The sequence below is a fragment of the Bos grunniens genome, chromosome 5 (assembly GCF_055505025.1).
Source record: "Bos grunniens cultivar Pamir isolate PY7600 chromosome 5, Bosgru_T2T1.0, whole genome shotgun sequence".
In the NCBI taxonomy this organism is placed as follows: Eukaryota; Metazoa; Chordata; class Mammalia; order Artiodactyla; family Bovidae; genus Bos; species Bos grunniens.
Window position 1 is genome coordinate 97,000,791 of NC_141169.1, and position 19,441 is coordinate 97,020,231.

The 19,441-nt window shown below is 41.8% G+C and overlaps 1 protein-coding gene across 2 annotated transcripts in view; it reads left to right on the plus strand.

The window, feature by feature from the left end:
• The window catches only part of GRIN2B (glutamate ionotropic receptor NMDA type subunit 2B), a 436,266-nt gene that overhangs the window by 78,315 nt on the left and 338,510 nt on the right, over window positions 1–19,441 (plus strand). Inside the window, exons 1-2 of one of the 2 annotated variants that reach the window (XM_086404097.1) lie at window positions 11,044–11,256; window positions 13,219–13,647. In XM_086404097.1, the coding sequence (XP_086260223.1) occupies window positions 11,044–11,256; window positions 13,219–13,647 (642 nt within the window). Of the gene's footprint in view, window positions 1–11,043; window positions 11,257–13,218; window positions 13,648–19,441 lie in introns of those variants that run through there. The other variant, XM_086404095.1, reaches the window with a different exon arrangement.

Genomic DNA, 19,441 nt, shown 5'->3' on the forward strand with positions numbered 1-19,441 from the left:
TCTCATCCAGTTAAGTGGACAGTGAGACGAGGAAGGGTGAGTGAAATTAGAGAGGAATGTTTCTCCTTATGATTAGTTCTCTGAGTAGGTGCTCAGTTCCACATAAAAGGTTAGAGAGAAATTTAAGTGAGCTCAGATTCAGTTATGATTGGTTGTGTGGTTAACAAATATGAATATCAGTGACAAAAATAGAGATGGCATTATATATTAAGAAACGTATGACTGCATCTGAAGTTGGCCTGAGAACCAGGCTGCTCAGATGGTGTGGTTGTCTCCTGTTGATTCTGGTCCTGCCACCATGCTCTCTTTGGGATCTTTTATGGCCTCAGGGTCTTGTTTTAAACCTTTGAGTGAAGGCTGAATCATGTTTAGGTACCATGCTTCAGCAGCAGCAGCATCTTACAACTCAGAGACAAGGGAAGGAGGGCTAATTTTTAACATATTGCACATCGCCAGTATAGGCGTTCATTTACACACATAGTGGTGGTTTAATCGCAAAGTTGTGTCCGACTCTTGCGACCCCATGGACTGTAGCCTGCCAGACTCCTCTGTTTATGAAATTCTCCAGGCAAGAATACTAGAGCGGGTTGCTATTTCATTCTCCAGGGATCTTCCCAACCCAGGAATCGAACCCAGGTCTCCTGAATTGTAGACAGGTTCTTTACCAACTGAGCTACAAGGGAACCCCTACATATACAGGTACATATGCAAATGAACACTCATATATATAGGCAATTATCAGCTAACAACACTGACCTAAGAATGACCCTGCAGAATATCAAGAGTTTGGGAATGGTATTGGTATTTATGGTATTCCCCTCATATGTCAGTAACCCTTGGGAGTGAAGGATCTAAACCTTCCTTTATGTGTCAACAGAGATGGAGAGAGTCAACTTACTATTGCCTTTCTTAGGTACTTATTCACTATTTCATTAAGTAATGTCATCAACAAACATTTATTGAGCACCTATTATATGCCAGACACTCTGTTAAGTACTGGAGGTAGATAAGGAAGACACATGTATTCCTTGACTTCACTTCATTAGGGTTTTCTAGAAAAGCTGTTTTATTAGCCAAACTAGTGAGAACTGGGTTCCCCCTTCCTATATTCCATGTAGGGAGAATCACTATTAGTAAGTGAAGATCTGGTGATTAGTAAGTGAAGATATGATGAGATGGTTGGATGGCATCACCAACTCAATGGACATGAGTTTGAGCAAACTCTGGGAGATAGTGAAGGATGGGGAAGGGGAAGCCTGGCGTGTTGCAGTTCATGGGGTTGCAGAGAGTTGGACATGACTTGGCAACTCAACAACAACAATAAAGTGAAGATATGGGTTCCAAAGATAATAAATAACTGTTTTTATGTAGTTGAAGTTATTGGATTACTTTGCCCCAAATTTGGTGGCTGTTTTGTGGCTGGTGGGAGATGGGGGAGTGGGTTCTGCTGCTGGTTGGTTCTAGGATTTAAATATTGTTTATATTGGATATCAGGTGGTTACTTATAGACTAACTTTTAAAAACAAGCTATGTCTAAGATTAGTAGAAATTGTACTAAAGCTGGAGAGAGGGGTGTGAAGGAAGCAGTCTTTGACTTCCAAGTAATTCAAGGCAAAAGAAGTTCCTTATCTGTCTCTGAACAGAGTATATTCATATTCAGTAAATAAATATCAGGTACCTGTTATTTGGGAGCTTCTCTGGTGGCTCAACAGCAAAGAATCTACCTGCAATGCAGGAGCCACAGGAACCATGAGTTCGATCCCTGAATGAGGATGTGGTAGCCTCCTCAAATATTCTTGCCTGGAGAATTCCATGGACAGAGGAGCCTGGCAGGTTATAATCCACAGGGTCACAGAGTCAAACATGACTGAAGTGACTTAGCACAGCACAGCACCTGTTATTTGGGGCTTCCTTGGTGGCTCAGATGGTAAAGAATCCTCCTGCAATGCAGGAAGCTCGGGTTTGATCCCTGGGTCAGGAAGATTCCCTGGAGAAGGGACTAGCTACCCACTCCAGTCTTCTTGCCTGGAGAATTCCAGAGACAGAGGAGCCAGGCATCACTGACTCATTGGACATGAGTTTGAGCAAACTCTGGGAGATGGTGAAGGACAGAGAAGCCTGGCATGCTGCAGTCCATGGGGTTGCACAGAGGGGACATGACTTAGTGACTGAACAACAACAACACCTGCTGTTTGCTAGGTTTAATTTTCAAATAAACTGTTTATTATTCACGACAACTCTGTAAGGTGAAGTTAAGCATCTCCATTTTATTGGGTTGGCCAAAAAATATTTGTTCAGGTTTTCGTGAAATAGTGTATGAAAAAACCTGAATGAACTTTTTGGCCAACCCAATACAATGAAGAAAATGAGGTCCAGGTAATTGAAGTTATTGCCTCCTCTGCACCTAAGGGGACTAAGTGTCAAAGCATGTCAGTTCTACATCTTTTGACTTCTTTCTAATATTCTAACTAATATTTTATTTTTTGAGTCGTAATATATTGTTTTCATTACTGTTTCCTGCTTTCTGTTGGTGAAGGAAATGGCAACCCATTTCAGTACTCTTGCATAGGAAATCCCATGGACAGGGAAGCGTGGTGGGCTGCAGTCCATGGAGTTGCAAAAGAGTGGGACAGCATGCATGCTTACCTGTTAGTAATTAGTTTGTTAGTCTCTTGGTCTCCCAGGTGGATTAGATGGCCTCATGGAGCACCGGGTATGCTCTTTGCTAACTCATCACATTGTACTGTGATTTCCTATTTATTTATTTGTCTTGGACACTGGACTAAAGGCTCTTTGTAGATTGTATTCTATCCCATGTTGGGTCCCATCTCCTAGCACGTTCTTTGGCACATGGAAAGTGAAATGAAAGTTGCTCAGTCGTGTCTGGCTGTTTGCAACCCCATGGACTATACAGTCCATGGAATTCTCCAGGCCAGAATACTGGAGTGGGTGGCTGTTCTCTTCTCCAGGGGATCTTCCTAACCCAGGGATTGAACCCAGGTCACCCTCATTGCAGGAGGATTCTTTACCAACTGAGCCACCAGGGAAACCCATGGAAAGCATTTAATAAACATTTGTCAGATGAGTGAATCTTCACAGTTATCCTGTGAAAGCTGTTACTATCTCGAGTTTTACAGATGAGGGAGCTGAGGGTCAGAGAGGTAAAGAAACTGATCTCAGATCACATAACAAGTTGAGAGTAAATGAAAAGTGTGTTCTTAACTACAAAGTTTTGCTCTCTTTGCCACAACACAGCACAGTTATCATTGGTGTTGCAGAAGAGCTTGGTAGAAGGTTGCAGTAGCTTGAGATATGCTTAGGCAGTAGAGTGATCATAAGGGACACTTGGAAATGGCCCTTCTCAACACCCCATTTTTAATTCTGTTTTAGCGCAGGCTGTTTTTCTTTATCTCAGAACACCAGTGTTTTCTGGCTGAATGCATGAAATTCTCATGGTCCTTGCCCCATTCCTGGCTCACTGTTATCTTCCCAATGTCTTACTTTGACCTCCTTTCCAGTAGATATTTTTCCTGCTACACTGTTCCCATGATTGTCGTTCTTATCATCCATCACCCATTTTTACTGCTCATCATCCCTCTTAATAGTCAGTGACAAGCCAATAATTTTTATTAACACTTGAAAATGCTATTTTGCTGTTAAACCAATACACGCAATTGCCCTAATCTGCTGCCAAATGGTAATAATCAGAATCAGGTTTCAAAAGGTTTGGATTTCACCAAGGCTGCCCACACTGTCCTTGGAGGCATATAAATTAATTATAATTAAGAACTGTGTGCAGATGTTACAAAAGAAATTTTGAACAATTTTGGTGTCTGCTCTTGCAGAATATTAAAGAGAAAAAACCTATGACTGGCTGTTGCTGGTGAGAGTATCGATCAGCATCTATGTTTGTATTACAAATTCCTATGAAAATGCACACATGTAAAGTGACTTATAATCCTTTATTAGTTGCCTGTTCAACTCTTATGTCAAGAACTTGGGTGACAGTAGAAGTGATACTTCTGCTTTGGGCATACAGAAGGAAAAAACAGATGAGATAGAAAAGCCAAGATTTATCTACTAAAGTATTGCAGAACAAGGAGGTAGGTTGTATTAATAGAACAAGGCTGAGGTGGTATGTCTGCTTGGACTAAGAACAAGAAGGCTCTTCGGTGACAGAAGTCCTAGGAAAGCAAATTTCCCTGCTGAGGAATTCATGCCACACTGGCCCTTTCCAATGTGGGGACCACCTGAGTTCTCATAGGGTCTTGGGGACATCCTTTCCTGCGTTCTGCTGGAGAACTTGATGGAGCCATCTACTCCATAGTAGTTTAGATAAATTTTACCTGTATCATTTTCCTTTCTCCCATCGATCCTGCTCTTCCCTGATTGAGCCCTTTCCCAGAAGTGATTTAACTAAAGGCTCCCTTTTCTTTGATTTTTATATTTACATCATTGGTTGTGGCTATGGTATGTTGAAATGGATTTGGGGTTAGCTCTGCACAGAAGTGTTTTTAGATTAGCTAAATACCCCAGCAGGACCATTAAACTGTTGTTACCACGTCAGTCACTACATTAAAGTTGGGTTCGGCATGTTTATAGGGTGTACAGGTAAACTTTTATTTTGTCGTTCATTTCATAGGCACAGTCTCAGCCCCCAAACTCCAGACTACCAGGATTTCTTACTTTGTTCCTTTTGAACAAAGAGCAGCGGCAAGGGAACTCAGAAGCTCCAAGAGTTTGGATGATAATAATAGTATGAAAAGGAGCAAGATGACAATACAGAGAGAAGTTGTAGGTTCTATGGACTCTGTGGGAGAGGGAGAGGGTGGGAAGATTTGGGAGAATGGCAATGAAACATGTAAAATATCATGTAGGAAACGAGTTGCCAGTCCAGGTTCGATGCATGATGCTGGATGCTTGGGGCTGGTGCACTGGGACGGCCCAGAGGGATGGTATGGGGAGGGAGGAGGGAGGAGGGTTCGGGATGGGGAACACATGTATACCTGTGGCGGATTCATTTTGATATTTGGCAAAACTAATACAATTATGTAAAGTTTAAAAATAAAATAAAATTGGAAGAATAAAAAAAAAAAAAAAAAAAAAGGATCAAAACCAAAAAAAAAAAAAAAAAAGGACACTAAAATTAAAAGTGTGTGCCTCCTCAGTCACTCAGTCATATCCAACTCTTTGCAACCCTGTGCACTAGAGCTCACTAGGCTCCTCTGTCCATGGGATTATCCAGGCAAAAATACTGGAGTGGGTTGCCATTTCCTTTTCCAGGGGATCTTCCTGACCTAGGAATTGAACTTGCATCTCCAGTTTGGCAGGCGGATTCTTTACCACTGCACCACCTTTTATATGTTATTGCTACAGATTTAGATGAAATTTACATGTGTTTAGCAGATGTTGAATGCATCTGGAGGATTGAAATTGGGTTTCCAGATGCCCTGAATATGTAAATGGCATTTGACTTCAGAATGGCACTGGATGGTAGACGTGTGACATCAGTTATACTTTTTGCTTCAGATGATTGGTGAACACATTTGCCTAAGCTATTATTCTGACTCAAAAGCACCTCTTTGGTTCAACATTTGCTCTGCTCTTACAAATTTGAATTTAGGAAGTATAACTTAAAACCTAAAATCGACTTGGAACATAAATATTTAAAAAATGTTCTTAATAAAATTTTTCTTTTATTTTGGATCTGTTCCTCAGTGTTAAGTTAATCATACTTCTCTGTTTATGGCACACTTTCATTATTGGTTCAGATAAGGATGTCTTGCTTAGTTAATTTGTTCTCTATGTACCTTTATTCTTGTGTATATCTCTTAGCGTAAGATAATAAAATTCCTTGAAAAATCCTGCTGTTATTTTGATAGGAATTGCCTTGAAGTTATGGATTAATTTGAAAGAAAATAGAACTCTCTATTATGTTATCCCCTCTGTGAATGTGGTGTATGATTGCATTGTTCAAGACTTCTTTCATATCGTTTAATAAGAGTTTCAGCTTTTCTCTGCAGAGGTCTTGTGCATTTTTTGCTAATTCCTAAATAATTTATAGTTGTTTTTGCTGTTATGACTGTTAACATTTTCTGGTTGGTTAAAAGACCTATTGATGTTTTCTCCGAGTAGTATTTATCTAGCAATCTCATTCTCCCCATGTTAATTAATAGTTTTAAAATTCTGTTGGATTTTCTGTCCAGATAACCATATTATCTTACTTTGCTATTTTTCTCTATCTTTCTAGTCTTAAAACTTCTGTTTTCTTGACTTATTTACCAGGATGCTCAATATGATAGCACTAAACTTACCTTTTTCTCATTGTCAAAAAATTTTTTTCTTAAGAGATTTTGGAGGAGTAGGATGGGGAGGTAGGAAAGAGGCTCAAGAGGGAGTGGATATATGTATACGTACAGCTGATTCATGTTTTGAAACCAACACAGCAGCATAAAGCAATTATCCTCCAATTGAGGAGAGGGGAAAAGCTACCTACTCCAGTATTCTGGCCTGGAAAATTCCATGGACTGTATAGTCCTTGGGGGTCACAAAGAGTCAGACGCGACTGAGCAACTTTCACTTTAACTTTTTTTTTTCCAATTAGAAATAAATTTTAAAAAAGTTTTGGGTATATACTCTTACAGGTAGACTGATGATCTCCTTTATTTCCTGTCATCAAAAGGTTAAGAAAATATTCTAACATTTATATCATAAATAGGTGTTGCCCTTAATCAAATGTCTTCATTTTTTGAGATATTCATGCAAATGTCTCCTTTGGCCCATTAATGTGGTAATTATTTTGACTTATATTCTGATATTAAAGCATCCCTAAATTTCTTGTGTAAACCACACTTGAATATTATTATTATTACTATTATTAAATATATTATTTGTTTTGTTAGCTAAATATTTTGTTTAGGATTTGTTTTGCCTTTATGTTCATAAGTGAAAGAGACCTATGATAACCTTTTCTGGTACTATAATTATCTGGATTTATATTTAAACTTTTCTTTTTTCTCTGTTTTGTTCAACTTGTACGAACAAGGCTCATTTCTTTCATATGTACCTATTTTATTTCCTTTTGTTTTGGCAAAGGTGGGGTGAGTGTGTTTGGTGGATTTGGATTGGGGACTTTTGATAACCATTTTATTTTCTTTAATGATTATTATTATATTCCAACATCCTGCATTATTTTGAACCTCTTTTTGCTTTTTAAAATTAGATTTTATGCATTAACTTTAAAAGAAGCTAGCTTTCATAATATTCTTTTGTTATCTTAAAATTTTTATTGTATATATTGCTATTGGTTCTTTTTCAGTTGCATTTGCATTTTCTCTTCCATTTCTCTGATCTTGTCAGAATTTTGTCTAATGTAGTCTTTAAAGGATCAGCTTATGGTTTCATTTTTTCCTTGTTTTCTATCTTATTGATTCCTTTCTTATTTAGTTCCTTCTTGGGGTTGACTCTGTTCATTGTTCAATAAGGGAAAATCTAATTACAATTAATTATATTTTATTTTCTTAAAAATGAATTTAAAGGTATAGATTTCTCTCTAAACTGTTTCAGTTATGCTCTAGAAATTTTGATATTTAATATTTTCATTGTCACTCTAGCTCAAAGGATTTTTCGTTTCTGTTATGATTTCCTTCATAACCTTAGTGTTACTTATTATTGTTTTTAAAAAGTTTTGGATGTGGGACTTCCTTGGTAGTCCAGTGTCTAAGACTCCGTGCTTCCAATGCAGTGGACCCAGTTCTAGTCCCTGATCAGGGAACTAGATCCCACATGCCACAGCTAACACCCAGTATAGCCAAACAGATAAATTAAAAAAAAAATATTTGGATGTGTGATATTTTTAGCTACCTTTAAATTTTTACTTCTAAATTTAATCACATTATAGAAACTGCCAATCATTTCATATTGATTCTTTGGAATATACTGAGGCACTTCTGTCGAGTTACTATTTTTCATGTGCTTAAAAATATATATTTTTTGTTGTATATGTATTGCTAGATATCTGAACTAGTTACTTATGCTTTGGACTGTTTTGGTTTGGTTTTTATCATTTTGATCGTTTATCATTGTTTACATTTCTCTGTTGAATGTATCTGTTACTCCTTAGTGTAATTTTAGTTGCTGCTTTATACATGTTATACCTTTATTTTTAGATTCATATATATTCATGATTATGGTATCTTCTTAGACCTAGTATGTGACATCTCTCATTGTCAATTTTGATATTTTTGTCTTCAATTTTATTTTGTCTTGATATTAAAATTTTGATGGACATTCTCACATTGCCCTCCATAAAGGTTATATTCATTTATATTTCACTTGACTTATACTGTGTGAGACTTCTTGTCCCTGCATTCTCCTGTGTAACAGATTTTAAGGCCTGTGCATCTTAACTTTCTGTCTTTATTGGTATCTTGGTAAACTGGACCTGATGCATGGTTCTGGCACTTTTAATCTTCAATTTATTCACTGCCTGTCATATTCTAATCACAGTTGCCTTAATTGGGTCACTCTGAACACTGTCCTGACTGCATTAAGGATAGTACTTGGAGAATTTGACTTAATCATCTATTAAGTCACATTTTATCCTTCCTGTTGGGGTTGCCCCAGGACTCAGTTTTATCTGAGGACAGGATTGGTCCAGCTTCTCACTCAGATATGTCTTCTCTTGGAGTCCACTGTGAGCAAAGTGTAGACTGGCTCCTGTTAGAGTTAACCGGCTCCGCTCATAGGCATCAACACAAGCTGCTGTGGTCTTCTGCTTGCTGTAAATCTAAGGGCCACTCATCTCAAGCCACAGGGAGGCAGAGGACCAGGAGGTGAACAGCTGATTCTCTAATCCTGCTGCTTTGTTGTTTCTGCTTGTGAACCCTTGTGTCTGAATTGACAGCGTCATTTGAGGGGGTGCCGAGCTTCACTGATCCCCATTACTGTCCCTGGCCCGAATGACTCTTGAATTCTGCTACACTTGACTGGTAAGCTGTCTGGGGAGTTTGCTGCTACCCTCAGGCCAATAAGTGACATCGTCTTCAGGGAGTTAGAACATCACGGAACTCATACCTCCTGCCGCCCCTCGTGCCTCCCACTGTGAGGCTCCTCTTAGCTTTCCTCTCAGGTTCTGCCAGCCATCACACCCCCACTTCCCATATGCTGACCTGATGCTTTCATAAATAGCCAGGTTCCTTGAACAACTTCTACAGAAGCGGAAAGGTAACATCCTTTGCATCTATAGAGCATTTTATATTCTTCAAAGCACTTCCAGCTGCATATGATCATTTGATCCTCACTAAAAAACTCTTTCAGGTATTTAGGTTAGGTGTATTATCCGAATTTCACCTGTGAGGAAATAGAGACAGTGATGAGGACTTGCCCATCCTCAGGTACTTAATTAATGTGGAACTGGTATAAGAACACAGCTTGGTTTGGTTGGTGAATTTGTTTATTTATTCATTAATTCACACATGTACTGAGAGGCAGCAGGATAGAAAGAGCAAAGGTTTTGGGGACAAACTTTGGTCTGAAACTTGATGCCATCCCTTCTTAGCTGTGTGATCCTGTTCGTGTACTTAACCCCTTTCTCAGAAGAGCAGTTTCCTGATTTGTGCATGTGCCACATGCTCAGTTGTGTCTGATTCTTTGTGACCCCATGACTGTAGCCCACCGGGCTCCTGTGTCCATGGAATTCTCCAGGCAAAAATACTAGAGCTGGTTGCCTTTTCCTTCTCCAGGGGACCTTTCCCACCCAGGGATCGAACCCACATCTCCTGTGTCTCCTGCATTGCAGATGGATTCTTTACCTACTGAACCATTGGGGGAGCCAATGTATGGGAAAATTATATAATGTTTATATGTGATTTAATAATCCATGAAAATTACCTGGCAATTATAGTGTGTGGCATAGGGTAGATTATAGGTAAAATGTTACTGTAAATATATAATATGTAAAATAGGTTACTAATACAGGTAAAAATGGCCAAATATTGATAATTTCATAATGGTAGGAAGTCAGTGGTTCAGTCCTTCCTTGTATCCACGGCCCTGCTAGGCCCCAGGAACTGCAAATACAGGCGAGGTGAGGTTTTCTCGTGTGTCTCTATCTTCTAGACTGTGGTCGTGGAGGTTAGAACCTGTCTCCATTGCCTCCCAGATGACAAGAACAATGTCTGCTAGGGAGGAGGTGCTTAATAACTGAACTGAAAAAGTTCATGCCCACCAGGAGATGAGCAAGCAGTGAAGATAGGCAGATGCATCATCACATAACCCTAATACACTGTAATAGGTATTTAGATAGACACGCACAGGCCATGGCAAGAGCCCAGGAGACAGAATGCTCAGTTCTCCTGGGGGAGGGGGAGTGCAGTACAGAGGAGGGGGTGCCGCTTCATAAAGCAGGTTCCTGAAGACTAACCGTGGTCTGTGGGTGGAAGGGAGAGAAACCAATTTGCTTATCTTGGACGACAAGCTTTCTCTCCACCAACCCCCTTCTAATGTGTGAAATTGAGTTTGTATTCACAGGTCTTCTTTGTCTTGCAGTCCCTGTTACTCATATCTTCCATAATGTATTGCTTTGTAAAGTGCTTTGCTCGATCCCGAGTATAAAAGAGATGCTCAGTAAAACCAGAGTCTATTCTTCGAGTGTCACAGTCGCCATCGCATAACAAAGTGTAATATATTGTGTGAGAAGAAATAGAGGAATGTAAGAGGTGTCTTAAAGAGAGCAAATAAAACATCAGAATGGGAGAGGGAAGTGCATTAAAGTTAATAAACTGTCATGACAGAATGGACCACTTTTCAGTGTGAAAGAATCTGATGTAGTGACTGATGATGGTAGGATTAGAGCCCTACTTTAATGAAGTTAGTTGCTACTTTTGCCAACTTCTAAATCTTTTGGTTCTCCTTGAGAGTCAGTCCTTGAAATTTAATAGATGTGATGCCAATAGCTCTTTGAGATGCTAAACCCATCTGTCTTCTTTTGAGAATTCAGTGCTGCTGGACTCTATATAGTGCTGCTTGGCTGGGAGCTCAGGGATGGAGAATTCAGACCTCAGCTGCCCTGCCCGGCTGGGGACAGTTCAGCACACAGGTTGCCAGGGCCTCGTCATCATTCCGTTTCCACAGAGACATAGCCAACAAAGCCGTCAAGAGCAAACTTTGCTCCGATGTGTACCACTGAGCCACTCCTCTTACTTGTGTGCGCAAGAAAGACAACGCCATCGACACAAGGCTCTTTCTTGGCAGTGTGTAAGGATGACCACAACAGCAAGGGTTCCAGAATGTTTTCTGCCAAGACCTGGATTGGATTTTGTGCTTCAGCCACAAAATGTCCCCAGCATCTTAGCCTCAAATCATTAATGCTCTTTGCAGTCAGTCTGCTCCCTGAATACTGCCTTATCTTTCTTTGCTCAACACCCTCATCATTATTGTTTTCTTTTTGTTTGCTAGACTCGCAAAGCTTTTAGATTCTTAATATCTTACTTCTCCTCCCACCCTGCCACCCCCCCCCCCCCCCCCCGCCCCTGCCGCCAAACAAGCAGGAGATATGAAGCAGCGTTTTCATCCTTGGTTACACACTCTCTCTCTTTGGAGAAGAATAAAAACCCTAGTTTTGGTTTCGGGTGCAGTTTGTAGATTATTTCCTTGGAGTATAAAGATGCTATGTGTATGTATTGGCATGCTGTTGTAATATCATTGACCTTGACAACATTGCATAAGTGTTTTGAGCTTAAGTTTCTCTCTTTGAGAAGCAAGGATAAAATGACTAGTTTATCGGGTGTCTAGGAAGACCAAAGAGATTGCACAGGAAGACATGCTTAATACGGTTCCTAGTATATCCCAGACGCATAACAAATGATTATACGTCTCTGTGGAGAGCTGCACCCTCCGTCTGGTATTTAGGGGCCTCTGCCTCCTAATATTTAGGGGCAGTAGTTCAGTTTAGTCGCTCAGTCGTGTCCGACTCTTTGCGACCCCATGAATCACAGCACGCCAGGCCTCCCTGTCCATCACCATCTCCCAGAGTTCAAACTCACATCCATCGAGGTGGTGATGCCATCCAGCCATCTCATCCTCTGTCGTCCCCTTCTCCTCTTGCCCCCAATCCCTCCCAGAATCAGAGTCTTTTCCAATGAGTCAACTCTTTGCATGAGGTGGCCAAAGTACTGGAGTTTCAGCTTTAGCATCATTCCTTCCAAAGAACACCCAGGGCTGATAGGCAGGAGATCGTTGTAAAAGGTAGAAGGTGATGAATAGTATGCAGACATGAAGTCAGTCATTTCAGGAAGGAGACTCTATCAGTAATTTAATAGCATTTGTCAAATTCACCATACTTCGATGCATAATCAAATGGGAATAAAACTATCTTCCTAATAACTGATGATGTAAGAGGCAGTGTGATGTAAACTGGCCTGAAAGCTGGAAGATCTGGGTGCATGTTCATTTCACTTTATTGGCTCACGGTCTCGGATTTCTTAGGCTTTGCTTCACCATCCATAAAATGGTGATAATAATGTTTTTCTTATTTTCCCCCTGCTGGGTTATTGTAAGGATCAAAGGAGGTATTTTTAAAAGTACTGCCTATGTATGGGTTGCTTTTGATTTAGTAATAAGAGGCAGATGGGTTACTGAAGAATCTGCAGGCTCTTTTCCTCTTTGAGGTGAACATGAAGTACAGGTAGCAAGAATGGGGGCTTCAGTGTTTGTAGCTTCCTATATCAGGCTGCTCCAGGTCATGTTTTGTTGGTAGCCTCTGCTGAGCCCATTTTGCTGCTCATTTTGCCTGGCCTTTGCCATCCTTTGGCCTCAAGAGCCATTATAGGGTGGATTGTGACTGGGGTACCAGGGATCTCACAACAACAGTCAGACCCCTTTTTGGAGAATCCTGTGTTGGTGTACTTGGTGTGACTGCCTGGACCACTTGCATCCTCTTCCCATGGCTTGTCCTTGCCTGTCTGCTGATGATGGCTAGAGCAATAACATCTCTTACTGTCTTGCTCAAGGATTTCTGATGCTTTGGGAAAGTTCTTTTTTTTTTTTTTTCCCCTCTTACTCTACTGCTCAAACACAAGAGATAAGAAACCAAACTAGAAGATAAAAGTTGGGTTTGAGGATCAGGAAAAGGAGATAAGTTCCTTGACTTGGAGTATCCAGCCTCTCCCCAGACAGTGTAGGTTGTAATTTAACCTCTGTGTGTGTGTATGTTTCCAGGGAGTCGACAAGTTGAAGATGAAGCCCAGAGCGGAGTGCTGTTCCCCCAAGTTCTGGTTGGTGCTGGCTGTCCTGGCCGTGTCCGGCAGCAGAGCTCGTTCTCAGAAGAGCCCGCCCAGCATCGGCATTGCTGTCATCCTCGTGGGCACTTCAGACGAGGTGGCCATCAAGGACGCCCACGAGAAAGATGATTTCCACCATCTCTCCGTGGTGCCCCGCGTGGAGCTGGTGGCCATGAACGAGACGGACCCAAAGAGCATCATAACCCGCATCTGTGATCTCATGTCCGACCGGAAGATCCAGGGGGTGGTGTTTGCTGATGACACAGACCAGGAAGCCATTGCCCAGATCCTCGACTTCATTTCAGCCCAGACTCTCACGCCCATCCTGGGCATCCACGGGGGCTCCTCGATGATAATGGCGGACAAGGTAAAAGGGGGTTGCGGTGAGAAGAGCCTGAGGGCTGTGTATGAGAACTAAATGATCCATTTGTTTACATGCCAAACCTGGTTATGAAAGATGGAGGGTACCCAGAATGCACTGGGTGAGGGGATAGTCCAGGAACTAGTCTAACTGTTTGGAGATTAAAGTGAGGGCAAGGTGCTTGTATCTAGAAGCTCCTTCTGTTTTGAACGGGTTGTGTGTCCATTCGTTTGTAAATGAATTTACTGAAATGGCTAAGAGATGTTGAAGCTGGTAGCTCGGTGATAAATTTTTTTTCAAATACATGAATGAATAGCTCCTTCCAAACTCTATTCTTCCTTGATAATATCCTTTCTCTCCCCATACCAGTTTCTGGAATCTAAAAAGCAAAATCCCTTGAGGCAGGTAGTTTATCTCCTTGGAGATACAAATGTCCTCGAGAAGTACTTCTTGCTAAGGTGTCAAGGCTCAACATGCATCGATCTGCACATATGAATGGATTTTAATCCATAGAACCGGTCACAGCTGTGTTTTCCCCCAGGCTGAGCTTTGAAAGGTGGTGGTTCTTAACCTTGACCGCACATTGGAATTTCCTAAGAGCTTTCTGCACAACCAGTGCCTGAGTCCTACCCGTAGAGGTTCTGGGGCACAGTCTGGGCTTCAGGATTTTTAAAAGCTCCCCAGATCATTCTAGTGTGTAGTTAAGGCTGAGAACCACTGCTGTAAGGCCACAAATAAATCATAGCCTCTGCTGCATTAATATTAGATTAATTGTCACATGACAAAGTAATTATCCTATGACACTGATGCTTACCCTCTAACTGCAGAAAAGTGTTTTGTCTGTAGTTATGTTTTGTTTTTACATTTTTTGATTAGTTATTTTTCCTTGCTTTATATAATGATCACTGCTTATTGCTTAAGTACAGTTATTTTCACATACATATTGTCTTTGCAGTCATTCATATCATATCATTCATATCTTAGTCATTCATATCATATCATATCATCTTAGAATGATCCGTTTCACAGAGGCAGTATTTGTTTTGTATCACTTTGGGTTTCTTAAAGTGTTTTGCATTGTCATCTTATACTTCTTAACGCCATTTTCAAAACTGCCTTCAGTTTTGTACTTAAAAGACATGTTGTGGGGGTAATGATGTTTGCAAACACCTCAAAACCTAGCACAGACACTATAAGCCTGCAACTTGGCAAGCAGAGAACCATCAGGGTGCAGGGCTTAACAGAGTGAAATAACCTTGCATGATCCCTATCGCCATCTGTTGGCAGCAGGCGGAGACGACTCATGTCCGTTTAGGAGCTTCCTTTATTCAGTCTAGGAAAGGTCAAGTGGAAAGTACTAAATGGAGGAACTTCAGTACCATATGAGAAAGATATTGTCCCATTTGCATGGATAAAGGCACAGGTAAGGATGCTAGAAAAATGCTGCAACAAAGAGCACATGTTAAGGGAAGTGGGATAAACTTGAACAGAATGGAAATTACAGACTGACTATAGCAAAAAGTTGCTTCCCTGATAGCTGAGTTGGTAAAGAATCTGCCTGCAATGCAGGAGACCCCAGTTGGATTCCTGGGTTGGGAAGATCTGCTGGAGAAGGGATAGGCTACCCACTCATTCTTGGGCTTCCTTTGTGGCTCAACTGGTAAAGAATCTGGCTGCGATGCGGGGGACCTGGGTTCAGTCCCTGGGTTGGGAAGATCCTCTGGAGAAGGGAAGGGCTACCCAGTCCGGCATTTTGGCCTGGAGAATGCTATGGACTGTATAGTCCATGGGGTTGCAAAGAGGCGAACACGACTGAGTGACTTTAACACAGCAAAAACTTCCCTGGTAGCTCATCTAGTAAAGAAACCATGCAGGAGACCTGGGTTCAATTCCTGGATTGGAAAGGTCTCCTGGAGAAGGAAATGGCAACCCACGCCAGTACTCTTGCCCGAAGAATCCCATGGACAGTGGAGCCTGGTGGGCTCAGAGAGTTGGACACAACTGAGTGACTAACACTATACTATACTATAGCAAGAACTAGGGCTTCCCAGATGGCACTAGTGGTAAAGAATCTGCCTGCTGATGCAGGAGACGTAAGAGACGTGGGTTTAGTCCCTGGGTTGGGAAGATGCCCTGGATGAGGGCATGGCAATCCACTCTAGTATTCTTGCCTGGAGAATCCCATGGACAGAGGAGCCTTGTGAGCTATGGTCCTTAGGGTTGCAAAGAGTTGGATACAACTGAAGTGACTTAGTCATACATAAGCGCACGTAGCAAAACTTACTGAGTTTTTTACTTCAGGAAGATTTTTTTTGTCCTTAGTGGATTATATTTTAGCAGTGGTATTTTGAGGGCACAATATGCATGGAAAGAATGCCAAGATGGATGAGACAAATTTTTGAGTGATAAATAAGTGCAAAGTTACTGCGAGAGCAAGACAGGTGGAAATGATTGATTGATTTAGCACCTGTGGGCTTTTGTGCAACCTATGTTGTTTCAGGTTCACCCCTCCCCAGTATAAAAGGTTGTTGGCTAAACTGGTTGATTGTGTCTCTTTTTTGCAGTTATTTGTTAGGCCTCTTACAAATGCATAATAATAACAGTGTAGTAATTTGAGGAACGGTGCAGGTGGTGTGGAGAGACAGGCCTCTCTTGTTCATTGATGTATCCAAGGTGCTTTGAGTGTCTACCATGTGCTGGGCACATGTTGCTTTGCCTGCATTATCTTATTTAACACTCTCAACAGCCCAGTGAGCTAAGTGGTATTTATTCATTTCCATTTAGCAGATGAGAAAACAGGCTCAGAAAGGTTGAATAACCTCCCAAATGATGCTGCTAGTAAGTGACAAGTGACATTGGTGGCTGGCTCCACAGGCCATGTGCTTGATGACCTCTCAAGAGAATGGAGAGTCTGGCTAGGGTCTCACATACCATGATATTCTTTACTTCTTCCTCTGTTACCTAGTGGTGGGATCTGACGACAGGTGATCCATTGCTTGATTCGTTGTGGCAATATTGGAGTCTGACTAGAGGAAAGGATTAATGATATGAAATAGTGGAAGCTTGCTGCTGCTACTACTAAGTCATGTCAGTCATGTCCAACTCTGTGCCACCCCATAGATGTCAGCCCACCAGGCTCCCCCGTCCCTGGGATTCTCCAGGCAAGAACACTGGAGTGGGTTACCATTTCCTTCTCCAGTGCATGAAAGTGAAAAGTGAAAGTGAAGTCGCATCAGTCATGTCCAACTCTGTGCGACCTCATAGATGGCAGTCCACCAGGCTCCTCCGTCCATGGGATTCTCCAGGCAAGAGTACTGGAGTGGGGTGCCATTGAGTAGCATAATTCTGTAGGGGGCCCATTGGCTACCAGCTCCAGGGGTAAAAACGCACGATGGAAGCCAGTGAGGAGGCCTCTTCTGGGTCATTGTAATGAGAATTCCCCTCTGATCTCAACCCCCATACCCTCCCCCCACACCACAGCCACACCTCCAGATCCCATCTTATCTTTTTCTCTCTCCATCAAAAAAAGGAGGTAGGTAATGCTTTTTAGGCTGCTGCTGCTGCTGCTGCTAAGTCGCTTTAGTCATGTCTGACTTTGTGCGACCCCATAGACAGCAGCCTACCAGGCTCCTCTATCCCTGGGATTCTCCAGGCAAGAATACTGGAGTGGATTGCCATTTCCTTCTCCAATGCATGCATGCATGCATGCTAAGTCACTTCAGTCGTGTCTGACTCTGTGCGACCCCATGGACAGCAGCCCACCAGGCTCCTCTATCCACAGAATTCTCTAGGCAAGAGTACTGGAGTGGGTTGCCATTTCCTTCTCCAGATTTTTAGGCACTTCCCTCAAAATAGCCTACGTAATATCTGACTGACTTTGGACCTGAAAAGAAGTTTCTGAAAGGCAGGTAGAAAGAAGAAAAAGGAGAAAGGAGCAAGCAGAAAAGCCTGGTGCCACAGAAGTGGGAGGGTTGAAGGTTCAGTCCTGGGGGTGAGAAGCCCCGATGGGCAGGGGGCAACTGCAGCAGCAGGCATAGGGAGGGGCCCAAGGACCACCAGGACCCCAAAGGCAGCAACGCACAGATTGTGGGCAGCTGTGAAAGAGGGACATTCACAGGCTGAAGAGGTTGAGTGGAAGGCAAATGAAAAGAGGCCCCCACATCTCCAAGAAATAAGCTTTGGGGACAAGTTTCAAAAATAAAATAACTTCAAATTCTGAGGCCAGCTTTTTTTTTTTTTTTTTTGATAGAAGTGTATTTTTGGTACCATGACCATATTTTACCGACATAGAATGGGGACATGGAGTTTGACAACACTGAATCAACTATGGGGGCAATAGGCCAATGCATTTGAAAGTGGAACGAATGCAGAAAAATCTAAGAAATACAGCTTTACTGCATGTAAGGCGTAGTCTTGAAGGTGCAGTTGCTACCTGAAGGATGGTGACTAAGCCTTCTCTTTTGCTTTCTTCTTCTAAGAGATAGGAAATTGCCACTGTTTTGACTCGGTTTTTTGTTTGTTTGTTTGAAATAAAGCTCACTTATTACGTGTCTTTGTGGAAGATTGCTTTACAGGGGTGAAATTCCCGATGCAGGGAGTCTGTGATGGAAGGAAGGTAGCACATGGAGTTATAAAGACTTTTTGGCACAAGTAGGGAGACGTGAGTTCAGCATCTGGTCAGCTTACTTTTTTGCATGTGCTAATTAATCACAAATATTAATTAGTGCTGTACTTTCCCTTTGAGGAAATGTTCTTGTACTGTGGCAGAAAGAAGCATGGGAGCTGGTGGAGCAGAGGTCTTTTAAGCTCAGAATTCAGTCAGAGCACTTTTAACAAGCACTTGCTAGGTGTGAGGATCTGGCCAACTTACCAACCACTTACTCTAAGCCTTGGTTTTCTTGTCTGTATCATGGGGATTATAATGTATTCTATTACAGGGTTGTTGAAAATTAAATGAGGTCATACAAAGCAGGTGCTTCACTAAGTGTCCAGCAAGGCATTCAGTAGGCTAAGCTGAAGGGCAGGAGCAGAAGAAAGGGAGACGGCTTCATGATACAGGAGAATTGATTAGAATCATAGCCAATTATAGAGACATTGCTGAACTGCAGACCAACCAAGGAGGCAGCTCAGTTGGAAACCTGGGAATGGGCTCTGAGGTGTGGTGGGAGCGTCAGTCTCACCCCACCAGGGAGGCTGAGACTCATCCGTGATGTAGCCCCTCCAGGGCCAGCTCAAAAGGGGCACATTCATTTAAGGGAAAACTCTAACAAGGAAAGAACTGCTAGGCGCTTGTTGCAAGAGACTGTTTAGAATAGTAGCAGAATCCATTTAAAAATGTATGAGGTGATTTTTGGCAGTTCCCCACCTGAGTATAAAGTGTCTATTTTATTTTGCCTTTGTTATAATTGCTTTTATTCTCCCTGAGATGCTGGATTTAGGATGCCCATCTGAATCCAAATAATGAACTGAAGCTAGACATAAACTTTCATTTCTTTCCTGGAGGTTTCTCTGCTGATTTGCTGAACTCTTTCTTGGGTTTTCAGATTTTAGCTCAGATAGGTTAAGTAACTAGTCCAAGATACCACAGCTGATGAGCAATGGGACTGGGATTCAGATCCCAGAAGTACCTATTTTGAAGCCTGTGCTTTCTATTTATACAATTCTGCCCAACAAAGCTCCGCACTAAGAATTGTAAGTCGTGAGTTGTTTCAGTCTCCACTCTTACGAGCTTTGGGAATTGAGACAAACAAATTGCTTTAGCTTTATGATACTCATGGATACTCCATGATACTTCTGTTTT